Genomic DNA, 14,426 nt, shown 5'->3' with positions numbered 1-14,426 from the left:
CGTGAGGTTAGGAAAAATTTCCATTGCAGTGGTAGTTTTTTTTTTTTTTTTTTGTAGTCTTACATTTGAATGCTAATAGTCGACAGAAATATCTCAGGTTTGGGACGGAGAAGGGTTCAATAAACATGTTTAATCATTTAACTTAATTAGGTTCCTGTCATTTCAAGGCCTATTTTGCCTTGTCCTCGGGAGTGACTATGGCTGTAGCAGTAAAGGAGCAGTTCTTTTTGTGAGTACAAGTACAAAGTATAAAAATAAAAGGATATATGTGCTGATTCAAACGAATATGCTAGCCTTTGTAATGTATCTCTGCCAAGTACTTAAGTTTCATTTGTGTTTATTCTCAGCTACTTGGGAGCTCGGACTCACTCTTTTTGTGTGGTTTGGCCAGATCCAAGGGGGAGGAAATCCTAGCATCAAGAACATCGCAGTATCTCCCTGCCTGTGACTTTTGGTTAGCGTCGGGACAGGGGAGTCCTCGTGCCACCAGGTGTTAGGTACGGCACTCAAAATAAGCATTCTTCTTACCTATCCCTTAAGTGAAACAGCAAAATCACTACTAAGTCCAAGATGCAAAAGGCATATTCAAAACTTGGGTTGGATGGAGTTCCAAATGCAAAACGGAGTCTGCTGACGTGATTAACATGTAAACATAAAGCCCGCGGATACAGGTTCGTCGGTGCCACAGAAATAACTTCTCACAGATGGCTTCGCTCGTGCTATACCCAAATTCTTCAAATGATCATTGTGTTACGTTGTATGGCGCACCGTGCATTCACGGGGACGCCCATCAAACCACTCTGCCGCCTCGGCCGCGAGGCAGCTATGCAGTTGCCTCGCCTCAGATATGATCACATGGTCGTGTCGCCGCGGCGTCGATGGGGATCTCGAATTCGGCTCCCGACGAGCCGCTTTCTCTCCTAGCCACTGGATGGCGCTGCAGGCGCCCCTTGGCGGGCGAGGTGGCCATCGATCGCTCTATACCCGGTAGACACGGGTCGAAGAGTCTCCTAAGCTTCGAACGCTACCGAGTGGCTAGGAGAGAAAGCTGCTTAAATGGTAAAACAAAATGGCTAGGTGGCGTAAGCTACCGCCCGATTCAAAGGGCTCAGCCGTAATCATCCATCCATCCATCGTCGGGCGAGGAGAAGGCTTCTCGCCATCGATCGAGATATACTCGGTAGACAGGGGGCGAAATGTCTCTTAGAACTTCGGACGCTACCGAGCCCAAACAAGTATAGGGCGACCGGATCTAGAGTAATCGCGGGACACGAGGCCTGGGGGCCCTCTTTGTGTTTAGCTTGGGGCTTAACGTGCGTTTGCAAATATTTGTATAATGCCGGGATTATTTGCACTTTAGATTGGGTGTTTTGTAGCGTTGTGTTTCATTGTACCAATAAATGGGGAGCGGAATGCCGCTCCCGTGAAAGAACCAGGTTGGCCTCGGGTTGTTGATTCGCGTCACACAAATTAATTTTAGAGAACCAGCAACAATCACACCGAGACCCAGAAGATTGGCGCCCTAGACAGCGAGAAAATCCAGCTTATGGGTGGACCATGACATCAATTGAGGCTCGTACGGTGATTGACCGAAATGAGCGTAGTCCCCTCCTCCTGTTTTTTGATTGTAAGTTCTTTAAAATATTTCGTGTCATTTTTTTATTTAGTAGCAACGAAAATTTTTTGTTTTGATAGCACTAATTTTTACTACAAAAATAACAATATTTCAGTCCACGGGCGCGCAGAGGGAAAAGACTGAAGAGCCGAGAGGCTTGTAACTTGAAAAGCGTTTAGTTTGGTATCAACATAAGATCGTGTTGTTGTTGTTTTTGTTTTCTGTTGAGAAAAACAAAACTGGGGAATCATTGTGTATTGTCCCGTTTTTCGCCCAATTCTTGGTTCAAGGCGTGAAGGGATCTGCAGAAACGATTCTAGGCTGACACCTGGAGTTTCCTGTACTTTCGCGAGTTCATGTCAAAAATCTTCTGTCAGACCTTTTCTCGCACGCCGCGATCTTTCCTGCACATCCATGCAGCTTTTCATCCGTGACCCTTTTGCGCCTGTAGTGTGCTGAAACATCGGAACACGTCCCTTCGCGAGCCCAAGACTGCGCTTCTTTCACGCCGAGCCTCCTCGAGCAGGACCACAATTGTGTCATGTCTTGGGTTAGCAAAGCTGATTGAACTCTGCGTTCAGTCTCTCACAGTGTTATGTCTCACTTGGTGCGCCACAGCAACACGCAACGATTAGTGATCTTCGTAATGGGATAGCGCCGCTCACAACGCGATTGGCAATAAACGGTGTCGACAAAAAAGAATGTTCCTACACACAGCGGCGTTTGAATGCGTTCGAATTCGCCTTATTAACGAAGATCTCAATTTCTGAGATACTTAGTTTTATTGTGCAAAAAGTAAAACCGGTTTTATTTCCTAGAACTAACATAGTATCTTCAATTTACCCAGGACTCCTTCAAATGAGACATCATTTCTTTTGATCTACTTCTTGCTCACTTTATATTTCTGTCACGTGATGAAGACGTTGGGTTGCAATAGCGACGAAATATGCTGACACGTGCGAGAGGATACGCGATAACCAGAAAGCTATCCTGCGCATCCGAAATAAAGGCTTTATATGTGCAGGCTGTTGTGTATTTCAGAAATAAAACTGATTGACCTCGATTGATCTGATACAAGTTGCTACAGTGCTCTCGCTCTTCATCGATTTGTAGCAGGGCAGGTATCAAAACCAAGACTAATGACTGCCGCGAAGAATCTTTTACATTCTAGTAAAATTAAAGAAAACGACCCGTTAGGTCAAGTCTTTGTATTTCGGTTTTCGTGTTACTTTTGCAGCTATCGCTAAATGAAGTTCATAAAAAGTTCTAATAGGCATTTTATTGTAACCAAGATATTGTAAATACATAAATTTATTGTGATTAGTTTCTCATATTGCCGCGCGCCAAGTAGGCAGCGCGGCCGTAGCCTAACGGTTATCGCGCTTGCCTCCCTCGCGAAGGGCCAGGGTTCGATTCCTGGCCGCGACTATGCATTTTTGTTAACACTGTAATGTGATGTTCTGGTGAAATCGAGAACCGTCTATACTTCGTTTCACCTTCCGTCCGAGCACAGCGGACGCTAGGAGCCACCCCAGCCAATGCGGCGTTGAGGGAGTGTCATGCGACCTTGAGCTCCCTGTGTCGCCCCGCCCCACCGGCAGGTCACGCGATTAATGGAGCCGGTGTCCGAGGAGCGACGGGTAGGTAGACGACGGTAGGAGCGGCGGGGGTCTGCGACTGGTTGGCCATCGTCGGCTGCCTGGTCCTGGGTGGTAAAAGTCCGTATTCCGGGTGTAGCCCTTGGGCATTTCCAGCGCCGACAGATAAGAGGGCCGTGTGAAGATTCCTTGGACTTTGTGCCTATTATCGACGCTTCGTTCGGGATTTCGCAAGGATTTCCGCACCACTTACGAATCTCACGAAAGACGCCGAGAAGTTCGAATGGGCCGAGGAGCAACAGCAGGCATTCGACGAACTGAAACGACGACTCCAGACTCCTCCTGTGCTTGGACAATTCGAGCAGGATGCGGAAACAGAAATTCACACGGACGCAAGTAACGTGGGACTAGGCGCAGTACTAGTCCAAATGCAAGAAGGCATCGAGCGAGTCATCGCCTACGCAAGTTGGACACTGTGCAAGGCGGAGAAAAATTACTCCACGACTGAGAAAGAATGCCTTGCGGTCGTCTGAGCAATAACGAAGTTTCGTCCGTACTTGTACGGGAGCCCGTTGCGTGTAGTCACAAACCACCACTCGCTCTGCTGGCTTGCGAACCTGAAGGACCCGTCAGGACGCCTCGCTCGATGGAGTCTTCGACTACAAGAGTTCAACATGACAGTGGTCTATAAGTCAGGCCGCAAGCACAGCGACGCCGACTGCCTGTCCAGAGCCCCCGTCGAAACCCCTTTTGGCTGCAGCGACGACAATGACGACGAGTGCTTCCTAGGAGCAGTGAACCCCGACGATATGGCACGACGTCAACGGGACGATCCTGAGCTGCGCGCATTAATCGAGCACCTGGAAGGGGGCAGGAGTACCGTGCCACGTGTCTTCTCACGAGTACTGCCGACCTTCGCCATCCGACAAGGTGTACTCTACAAAGAGAACTTCGGCGACAACAACACACCGTGGTTGCTGGTAATCCCGAGTGACCTTCGAGAGGAGATCTTCCAAGCCTGCCACGACGACCCGACATCCGGACACCTTGGTTACAGCCGGACACTGGCCCGTATTCGTGAAAAGTATTACTGGCCGAAGCTCCCCAAGACCGTCCCCCTATACACACGATCATGTCACGAGTGCCAGCGACACAAGAAACCGCCGACGAGGCCGGCCGGACTTCTGCAGCCCATTTCTCCTCCAACTACACCCTTCCAGCAGATCGGAAGGGATCTACTTGGTCCTTTTCCGCCTTCGATGTCGGGGAACCGCTGGATCATCGTCGCCACAGATTATCTCACGCGGTACGCCGAAACGAAAGCTCTTCCTTCAGGGACTGCTGTGGAAGTCGCCAAGTTTTTCATCGAATCCATCGTCCTCCGGCACGGCGCTCCCGAAGTTCTGATTACAGATCGCGGATCTTCGTTCATGGCCCAGCTGACGCAAGAGATCCTTCGTCTCAGTGGCACCGGCCATCGTCGAACCACTGCATACCACCCGCAGACCAACGGGCTGACCGAGCGACTCAACAAGACAATCGCCGATATGATCTCTATGTACGTCGACGTAGCGCACAAGACGTGGGACGAGGTGTTGCCCTACGTCACGTTTGCCTACAATACGGCGGTTCAGGAGACCACTGGATTCACCCCTTTCCAGCTGGTACATGGTCGGAAGGTAACGGCCATGCTGGACGCAATGCTGCCCCATGAGCCATCTGACAATGAGAGCGACGACGCCCAGGCGGTTGCTCAACGCGCCGAAGAAGTCCGCCAGCTCGCCCGACTCATGATTCAAGACCAGCAACGTGTCGACGCGGGCCGCTACAACCTTCGTCGCAGGGACGTTCACTTCCAGCCCGGAGACGGGGGTGTGGGTGTGGACGCCCATCCGTCGCCGCGGCCTCAGTGAGAAACTGCTGAAACGGTACTGTGGACCATACAAGGTACTTCGTCGCCTCGGCGAGCTGAACTACGAGGTGATGCCCGACGGAACAAGAACATCATCACGCCGTCCACCACGACCTGAAGTCGTCCACGTCGTGCGCCTGAAGCCGTACTATGCTCGATAGGACTGTGGATCTTATGTGTTTCAAGTGACTCTTTAGTTTGCCGTTCTTTTTATGTGCTTTGTTTTGTTTTGGGATGCATCGGGGCGATGCACTTTTTAAGGGGGGAGTAATGCCGCGCGCCAAGTAGGCAGCGCGGCCGTAGCCTAACGGTTATCGCGCTTGCCTCCCTCGCGAAGGGCCAGGGTTCGATTCCTGGCCGCGACTATGCATTTTTGTTAACACTGTAATGTGATGTTCTGGTGAAATCGAGAACCGTCTAACTGATTCGAGGTCAGAATGTTCTACGCGTCGAACCTTCTACGTCGAATGCTCCAGAAGCCAACGTGTGTACAAAAGCGGCTCCGCGGGCAAGCCGGAGCCAGTCTCGCCCCATCGTTCGACGCTGCTGCCACGCCGACTTCGACGCCCGCGACGCTCTATTATTATCTTTTGTAATCTTTTATTTTTGGCACAAGTTCGCCACATTAAACGTTTATTTCTTCCTGTTTATTTATTGTTTTTTTAGTCACCACCCGTGACAATATAACACTCAATGCGAAAGGCAAAAAGAAACGCTTTTATTTATACTTCTTCAGAGGCGTGGATATTTGAGGCCGCAATTTTCCACCTTGTAACTGTTTAAGAAACCTCGCTGTCAATATTTGTGCAGTTTCCGAACCAGCACCGCTGAAAAAGAGGGAACATTTTTATATCAGGTTTCTCAAATTCGTCGCGGGGAAACACCGAGAAATGTTAGCCAGCCGTCAATGTATGCTTTGTACGCGATTCTAAGCACCACGCAGAAGTTTTAAAGTAGGATCTCTCAATTACTCGTACTGGTATGGTTTCGGTTTTCGGAGCGTAATATACGTTAAAATTAAGCATTAAGCAAAAATCTTACAAGGTTAGCAAAAAGATTTGTCTGAATACATATAGTTGTAGTACTTTTGTATATACATGTGCGAACAACTTAAGACAAAACAAACACACGCGTATTCACACTATATACTGACATAGGAAAAGCGCCTCATGCGTCAGTATCAAGTTTACGTAGGTTTGAGCTGTTTGCAATTTGTGACGAACTCTCCTTATTTGTTTCCCGCCCGGTTACAATGGGTGTGCGTGCCGAATGGATTTGGTTTCTTTGAACGAGTCATCAGATAGCACAGTTTCAATTAATTTGAGCTTCACGTCAAAGAGTGGTTGGTAATTAACATCAGACTAAGAATGCTTGAAATGGGAAAGCGGCGCTTGATAAATCTGCTGTCTTTTTTATCTTCTACGGTGTTCGAAAGACTGCTCTTGCTGGCGATCCTCACGGTTCAATGTGAAACTGGAGATATACAGAACTGGGCAGTGTCGGGGTACACAGGTATCCCGATAGAATCTTAGAGAACCTTTTGAGTGTCTGTATCTTTCTTTCAAGCTACATGAGAAATATGAATTTGTATCTCAGTCCTAAAAAAAGAAAGAAAAATCGATGTACCACTTGCATTGCAAAACCGTGACAGGCTTAGTTATCTCGTTACATTCGATGCCGAGTTTAACTGTCCGATTTTTACCACAAATTAAAAAAAGAAAAACATTTTTTTGGTGAACTCGCCCCATTCCCCTTTACAAAAAAAAAAGGCCTCAATTCTATTTTAAAACTGGTTCGGAGAAAAGCAGATTTTAAAAATCGCACAATAAGCTTCGCTCACGAACTCCTTCACTCTTTCCACAATAGCAAAGGGAACTCCAGAGAAGAGGAGAGTGGGGAAAAGGAAACCTCTAAGCATCAAGAGTGGGGTAGCTTATCTTCCTCTGATGGTGCAACAAAGAGAAGTTCCGCTTTTTTCTTTCGTCCAATCTATCCACCCTAGGTGACTCAGGTGTACCTGGTACGAAAAGTTAAAAAGCACCATCACAGCTAAACCGGGTTTATTTACGAAAAATGTAGTACGTCAAGCATGGTAGTTTGCATCTAGTCCCTTTAGGTGTCGCTGGGGGCGACATTATATTTTCTCACCATTAAAGATGGCAGACTTTATTAATGCAGCAATCTCTGCCTTTTTGAAAACAAAATCAGAAAGCCTAAAAGAACAGGCTGTGTATACAACTGAAGACTCATTGGTGCCGGACATTACTTGCACCTCTAAAGAGTCGAGCTAACTGAAAATATATATCACACTAATTGTCTACGTAGTGTTCTCTAGGAGATGATATACTGGTAAGCCGTTCTTGAAGCACACATAGAGTCGCTGTCAGTTGAAAGGTCGCAGGGTGTGGACCATTATGGCCTCGATTCTGAGAGCGTGATCGGCTCTTCGACGTTCTTATAAACTGATGCCGAGATCTTATGGGCTACCGAGCAATGGTAAGATGTTCAGAACCCGGCACTTAATGCGTTTCTTAAATTGTTGGTGCTCTAGCTCCCCTAACTGACATGTTACCTTCTTTGCACTCATCAGAAACACCCATGCTCCCAAGCTGCTTAAAAACTAAGAGAAGAAAAGTATTTTGGGATGTCCTACCTCTCCATTATTTCCGCATGGGTAGCCAAATGGAGCGAAGTGGGTGTTTTCTTTTATTTGGAAGTAACCGTTTTTGGTGGGCACATTATTACGGCACGTTATGACGCAGTTCTTCATACTCTGAAAATATTTGTAGCAAGAACGGTAGTTAACTTCAAGTATATGTTGTGGGACGAATGTTTGATTACGTTTTCAATATTATTTTGACCTCAAATTGTGTAGAACATATGTGCACATAACCACAGATGCTACAGCAAATGTCTAAGGGCCTCCGAAAGCGATGGCTTTTTCAATTGAGTTAGATGGTCAGCGAATGGGGAGGTGTTGACATATTTTCTGCCTATGGGCCTGTAAGATCCCTAACTGGGTTAAAACAGTAAACTTTAGTGGTACTTGTATTATTTTTTATAGAAGATAATGTGTCGTGCAGTAGGTTCTATTTTCGATATATGTTTAGCGATTTCACGTCCGTTTATGTCTAGGTTTCATTTCCAACGGTCTAGTCCCTATATATGCAATACCTAAGAGGCATTTGAGGTAATGTGAATAAACAAATTTTAAACAAGTGTTTGTTCTTTCTTACAAAGACCAAAAATCGATATTGTACTTCTCCAACCATAAAGAACGTCGCTCTATGCGAGCCTGCGCTCGATGCGAGCCTTCATGAAACAGCAGAGACATAATCGGCATTACTTGAAAGCTAACTTTTCTTATTGGAAACGTGTTTATTAAGGCAGGACTCAAAAACTCCCCCCCCCCAAAAAAAAAAAAAAAACAGAAAAAAAACGCCCGTACGCGGCAAAAAAAACCCAAAGAAGTGTGCACGCTTCTAAAAAGCGTGAAGTTTGCTGCGCGCGCCTGCGTTTTCAGTGAGGGCATCAAGCATACAAACAGCACGCCTTTCCTCCTCGCATTCCCACTATCGTCGTCTTCCTTCCTTTGATTTCGGAAGATTGGCGATTGCCAACAACATTGGGGTCTTGACGACAGCCAGCAGAGCGTGTGACTTCGGATCCACGTGATGAGCACCCTTCAAGCCCCTCTCCAAGAACCCAAGTCATGAATAGCATTTCTCCCAGCGGAAAAAAACAAAAAAAACAAAAAAACAACGTTCGCAAGCAAGCAACGTTCGCAAGCGGGCCGGAACTGAAGGAAACCATTTATTTCCAGCGACAGCAAATGCTGTGGCTGCACAAAACGTGTCCTGTTTGGACAGACCTTCAGCATGCTGCGCGCATTGCCGAGAGGTAGGGGAGCGAATTTCAGGTGAAGAAAGGTATACAAAGGGGAAGAGGAGTGATGCTCACGGCCGATGAGTATTGCTCTGGGTTAATGCGTCGACAGAACGTCTCCGGTGTGATCAAATGGCCCGCAACCTCCTTGGTGACGGTAAAAAAGTCATAGTCGGATTGGGTTTTCCAGCATTCCTCTCCACGTAGCCTGCGAATAAACAAGAATCGATCGTTATATGTTTTAAAATAATATATCAAAATCTGTGTGTGTCCAATGGGAGAAATACGGATGTTTTTGATAATAATGCAATTAATCCAAAGGTGCCAGGGAGCTTCACTAGAATGATTAAAATATTCCCTGGAGAAGAGGAACATCGGGGACAAAGGAAAAGAACACCGCTCTCCAAACACAGCTGGGTGACTGGCGTACGATAGAAAAGGTCCGCCTGGTCCTGGTATCGAATCAGGAACCTCTCTATTTCCAGTGGAGCTCTCTGCCAACTGAGCTAACCAGGGTTTAGGCGTCAGTAGAGCAAACGGGTTTATCAACTGCCGCCGGTCGAACACCAACAACCCTAGTGAAAAAGAACATATAAGAACCGTGAAAATAATTATATAAGATATATAAGAACATATAGACCCCTTTCGGAGTAGAGCGCCACCTGTTGCACGCAACTGCAACGTGTCAGACAAGTTCTAAAGTGTTTAAAAGGAAAAATCTAGTCCTCGTGTAGTTTACAAAACTTTCGCGGGTTAGACAAGAAAACGCTCTTATCATCCGTAAGCGGAAGCATCGCAAGCGATTATATGTTGTAGTAGTGTGGTTGTGTGTCGCGCCCCGTCTTTAACTAGAGAGGTATGGTCGAGGTTCAGTGCGCGGCTGCGAGCGGCTCCCTCCTTCAGTGCTTCTTCATTGCAACCGAGGCCATTTTAGGTACTTGTTCGGTGTGTAGATGCATGATTACTTTTCCGCAAGTTCGTATTCTTTACTCACGCCGGTAAAGAGTTTTCCAGAAAACAGACGTCGGGTGGAGGGGGTGTACAGACTAAATGCAGTGTACACCGAATCTGAAGATCACTCGAACCCGCCTTGCGATCGTGGGAACTATTGGAGTGGTGGCCTGAACAGAGTGCCAAGGGCGTACCGCTAGACGTTTAGGGACGTTACGCTACTGATCAGTTTGTAAATTTATGATAATGCAGCCAAAGAGTTTAGAGCATGTTCAACAATTGTTATTCTGTTCAACGGTTTTTATTCCTGAACACATTGTATGTTGTTCTTGGGTCGTCTTCTTGCTTCGGTAGCAGGAACCCTTGATGAAGAAACTTCCTGCACTGAATGAAATAAAAAAAACAAAAAAACACCGGTTTTACACTTGAAACAGCTGTGCGTATTTTTTGTGCAAATAAAAATCAGTTCCAGTGCACTTTTTTTTCTTTTTTTTGCAATGTCGCATTTCGAGTTGGTTCGAACAAACGTGGTACGTTTACAAACGCCGTGAAATAAACCCAATACATCAGTGGTTCTGGAAAGTCTACTCTGTAGCTTTGTGATGAATGCCACAAACCGCGTAATTTCGTAGTCTTCAAAAGGTTACCGAGGAAGGATTTTAAAAATGGCCTGCCTGCCACCCACACCTACAAACTTTTCTGCTGTTCTGTACGATTTGCAATTGCGATTTCTCAAACACTCAAGGTTGTGACTCGTGAGGCATCTTTTGCAGTTACTGGTACGCGGACGTAAGTTTATTGGAGGGGTACAAAAAAACGAAACGAGCGAGTTCTCTGCTGTCGCCGAACGACAAGCTCACGACAGGGGCAGCGTACCGGGTCGTTCGGAGTGGCCACGCTAAAAGCGCGATCACCATGATTAACTGTATTAAAATTATAGAATGTTACTAAAAAATCACTACAAAACAAGAAAGAACTTGCCTGGACCGTGAGTAGTTAGCCTTTATCGATGCGGGGACCACGTATGCTTCGACGAAGAAGTTGTAGCCTCTTTCCGTGCACCGGTCTGTGCCTGACCGGCTCCTGTGAAACTGCTACACCTCTCTGTCACTTATGTGTAGCAGTTTCGATAGATCATTAGTCCAACAGGTGATCGGGAAAACACCCGCACAACCCATAGCTCGAAACGCTACGGCGGCTAGGTTGCGCGCCGACCGGTCGAACGAGTCGAACCCTGCGTAATGGCGGCGATCACCCAATGTTGCTAGATGTTTTACTATTCCGGCTAAATTTTTTTTAGTGTTGCCAAAATTCCGAAATGGGTCTATAGGAAACGTTTCACAAGTTTCTTATATTTTTATGTGGTTCTTATATATCTTGAATGATTCATATCTGTTTATTGGACGCAGAAAATTCTCATACAAATGAGATTTTTCAATACGGAAGGGTAAATGTCCAGCATATCAAGGTAATTATAATAACGAAATTAATGCAAAGGTGCAAGCGAGCTGGAAAAGAATGGTGAAAATAAACGCTGTAGAAAAAGAGCAAGCTCAGGCAGCACCAAGTTCTGGGCCAAAACTTGGCTTGCGTCTGTAGTCAAAGTAGAGCCAAACCTGAGCTCCCTTGGCAACAGTCTGGGTATTTTGGCCCTAATTCGCCAAAACTTTGCCAAACTTAGGCTTCACTGCCTAGTAGTTCGGCTGTCATCTGGAATCTTTGGGCCTAAATCGCCTAACAAATGCCAGATTTAGGGTTACTTCCCTGTAGTTCGGCAGATCTTCGGCATTTTCGAACCAAAATCGCCACACTAATGCCGAAGTTAGGCTTTACTTTTGATAGTTCGGCTGTCATCTGGCCCATTCGGGCCAAAATTGCCACAGATGTGCCAGACCTAGGCTTACTACCTTGTAGTTAGGTTGACATCTGGCATCTTTGGGCCCAAGTCGCCAAACATGCGCCAAAATTTTTTTTAGTGTTGCCAAAATCCCTCCACGCATATTCGTTTTCTGCTGCTCATGCAGGTTGGTGCCAGCTTCTCTAAATGTTCTAAATTTCGTTTTGCTCTTCTGCCGGTTCCACCCCATGTTGTATTTGCTGACGTTAGATCACGCGGCTTGACCTGCCGATTTCGGAGAGGTTTCGTGTTGTTGCACAATTACGCTTTCTATTTCTTATTGCTACTGCTGTGCGGTGACGTTAAATTAAATCCCGGCCCTTTTTCTGCCGCGCAAGAAAATCAGCTAGTTGAAGCAATGCAACTAATTCCTAGTATGCACGAAGGACAAAAGACTGTAATAAACGAACTGAAAGCCATCAAAGATTTGCAAACCACATTCGAAAGAAAACTGGAGGGCTTATTTTCTCGTATAGCCATAATTGAGAGCGATGTGGCTGCAATTAAACCACTGAGGGGAGAATTTGAAGAGCTTAAAGCGTCAAATCGGGAACTCGATACGCAGCTTAGAACAACAGCTTTACGTCAAGAAGAACTGGAAAATCAATCTCGGAGAAACAACCTGCTCATCTACGGTTTGCCCGACGTGGCGGCTGAAACCTGGGAAGCTTCAGAGGCTAAGGCTTTATCTTTTTTCGCCGATAAGCTCGATATACACCTTGAAGCTACTAGCATTGAACGAGCGCACAGGATTGGCCGCTTTGCTGCTGATAAAAACCGCCCTTTGATTTCGAAGTTCCTGTCATTTAAAGACAAGCAAAGGGTTCTTTCCAAGGCCTTCAAACTAAAACGAAGTGGTTTTTCTATAAGCGACGATTTTTCCCCTGCAGTACAGTTTGCAAGACGCAGACTTCTAGACTACGCCAGTGAGCAGAACGCGCAATTTAAATTGCGATACAACAAGTTAACTATAGGCAACAGAACGTATATGTACGATCCAGATAATGACACTGTGTTCGAAAGTGCCCGGTAACCACCAAAGCATTCAAGCGGAAATGGAGAACTTAGCTTTCAAAAACTAGTCTTCATAACTGTCAACTGCAGAAGTGTTAAAAACAAAAAAGACGAACTTGCCTTTCTTCTGAATTCAACACAGGCTGATGTGGTTATTGGTACGGAGTCGTGGCTTGATGGTTCTATAGACAGTTCTGAAATATTTCTAGCTAACTATGAGGTCTACCGCAAAGATAGAAATCTAAGGGGCGGGGGTGTGTTCTTACTTGTGTCTACAGACCTACCAAGCACAGCCCTTGAATTTCACGACTGTATTTGCGAATCTGTTTGGTGTAAAATCAAACTGCGAGGCTCGAAATTTCTCACAGTCGGCTCATTTTATAGACCCCCGGGTAATAATGCACTGGATCCCCTTTTGTGTTTATCTAATACTTTGTCAGCAATAACCCCTGATGACGTCATACTTAGTGGAGACTTTAATCTTCCCGATATAGATTGGGTGGAAAATATACCTAATTTGCGTAATTCACTCTCTCTTTATACCACGTTTGACGAACTGATAAACACTCATGAGTTGCAGCAGTTCGTGTCCCTTCCAACAAGATATAGTGCACGGGAATCTATTCTAGATCTTTTTTTTACAAATCGTCCTTCTTGTGTGTCCTCAGTAATGACGACACCGGGCCTCAGTGACCATGAAGTTGTAGTTACACAAATAACTTGTAGGCGCGATGTCATCATCAAGTCACGCCCCAAAAAAGTGTATGTTTTCGATCGGGGTGATTATGATAACTTGTCTTTTGACCTGTTGGCTTTCCTCCCCGAGTTTGAATGCTCATGTACGTCACTTGACATTGAAGATTTGTGGTTGTTGTTTAAAAGTGTACTTATGGCTCTTATCGATAAATATGTTCCCTGTAAAATGTTATCAGGAAGGTGTAGACACGATAAACCATGGATAAACAAAAGCTTGCGTTGCCTCCTAAATAAAAAACGACGTCTGTTTCTTAAGTATAAAAAAACAAAAAACCCGGCAACGAAAAGTGAACTAAAATGCCTCGATTACGCCTTTAAAAAAGAGGTTAAGGAAGCTAAACTGCATTTCTTCTCTACCCTGGGTCCCAGGTTGCTTAACAACCCAAAAGAATTATGGAAAATTGTGAAAAGAACGGGTAATAACGAAAGCATAGGTATACCCCCAATACTTCAGAACAATGAATTGACTTCGGACGACTTAGAGAGAGCGGTTTGCTTCTATAATTTTTTTCAGTCTGTTTTTTCTAGTCCAGCAGAGACAGACGAATTGGCCCCATCTATGTCAGAACTTAATGGGATGCCAGAATTTGTAATTGAGGATAATGGTGTATTTAAACTTCTTTGTATTTAAAACCTCATTCAGCCACAAGACCCGATGGAATCCCTAACCACGTGTTAAAATCGTGTGCTACCGCGATTACGTCCTTCCTAGTTATATTGTTTAACAAATCGCTTTTCTCGAGCAAGCTGCCGTCGGATTGGAAGACTGCTAATATTGCACCCGTCCATAAGGCAGGT

The 14,426-nt window shown here is 45.7% G+C and overlaps 1 protein-coding gene across 1 annotated transcript in view; it reads right to left on the bottom strand.

Annotated features, from left to right (window-relative positions):
• Positions 1-5,879: 5,879 nt before the first annotated feature.
• LOC120836093 (venom metalloproteinase antarease-like TtrivMP_A) overlaps positions 5,880-14,426 on the bottom strand; it is a 42,319-nt gene continuing 33,772 nt past the window's right edge. Inside the window, exons 12-14 of the mRNA XM_040212248.2 lie at positions 9,086-9,218; positions 7,779-7,898; positions 5,880-5,952 (exon numbers count right to left, since the gene is read on the bottom strand). Of these exons, the coding sequence (XP_040068182.2) occupies positions 5,905-5,952; positions 7,779-7,898; positions 9,086-9,218 (301 nt within the window). The 3' untranslated portion in view covers positions 5,880-5,904. The remainder of the gene's footprint in view (positions 5,953-7,778; positions 7,899-9,085; positions 9,219-14,426) is intronic.

Source organism: Ixodes scapularis, unplaced genomic scaffold, assembly GCF_016920785.2.
Source record: "Ixodes scapularis isolate PalLabHiFi unplaced genomic scaffold, ASM1692078v2 PGA_scaffold6__148_contigs__length_123643588, whole genome shotgun sequence".
NCBI lineage: Eukaryota > Metazoa > Arthropoda > Arachnida > Ixodida > Ixodidae > Ixodes > Ixodes scapularis.
Note: the sequence above shows the minus strand (reverse complement) of the source record. Positions and strands in the feature narration are given on the sequence as shown.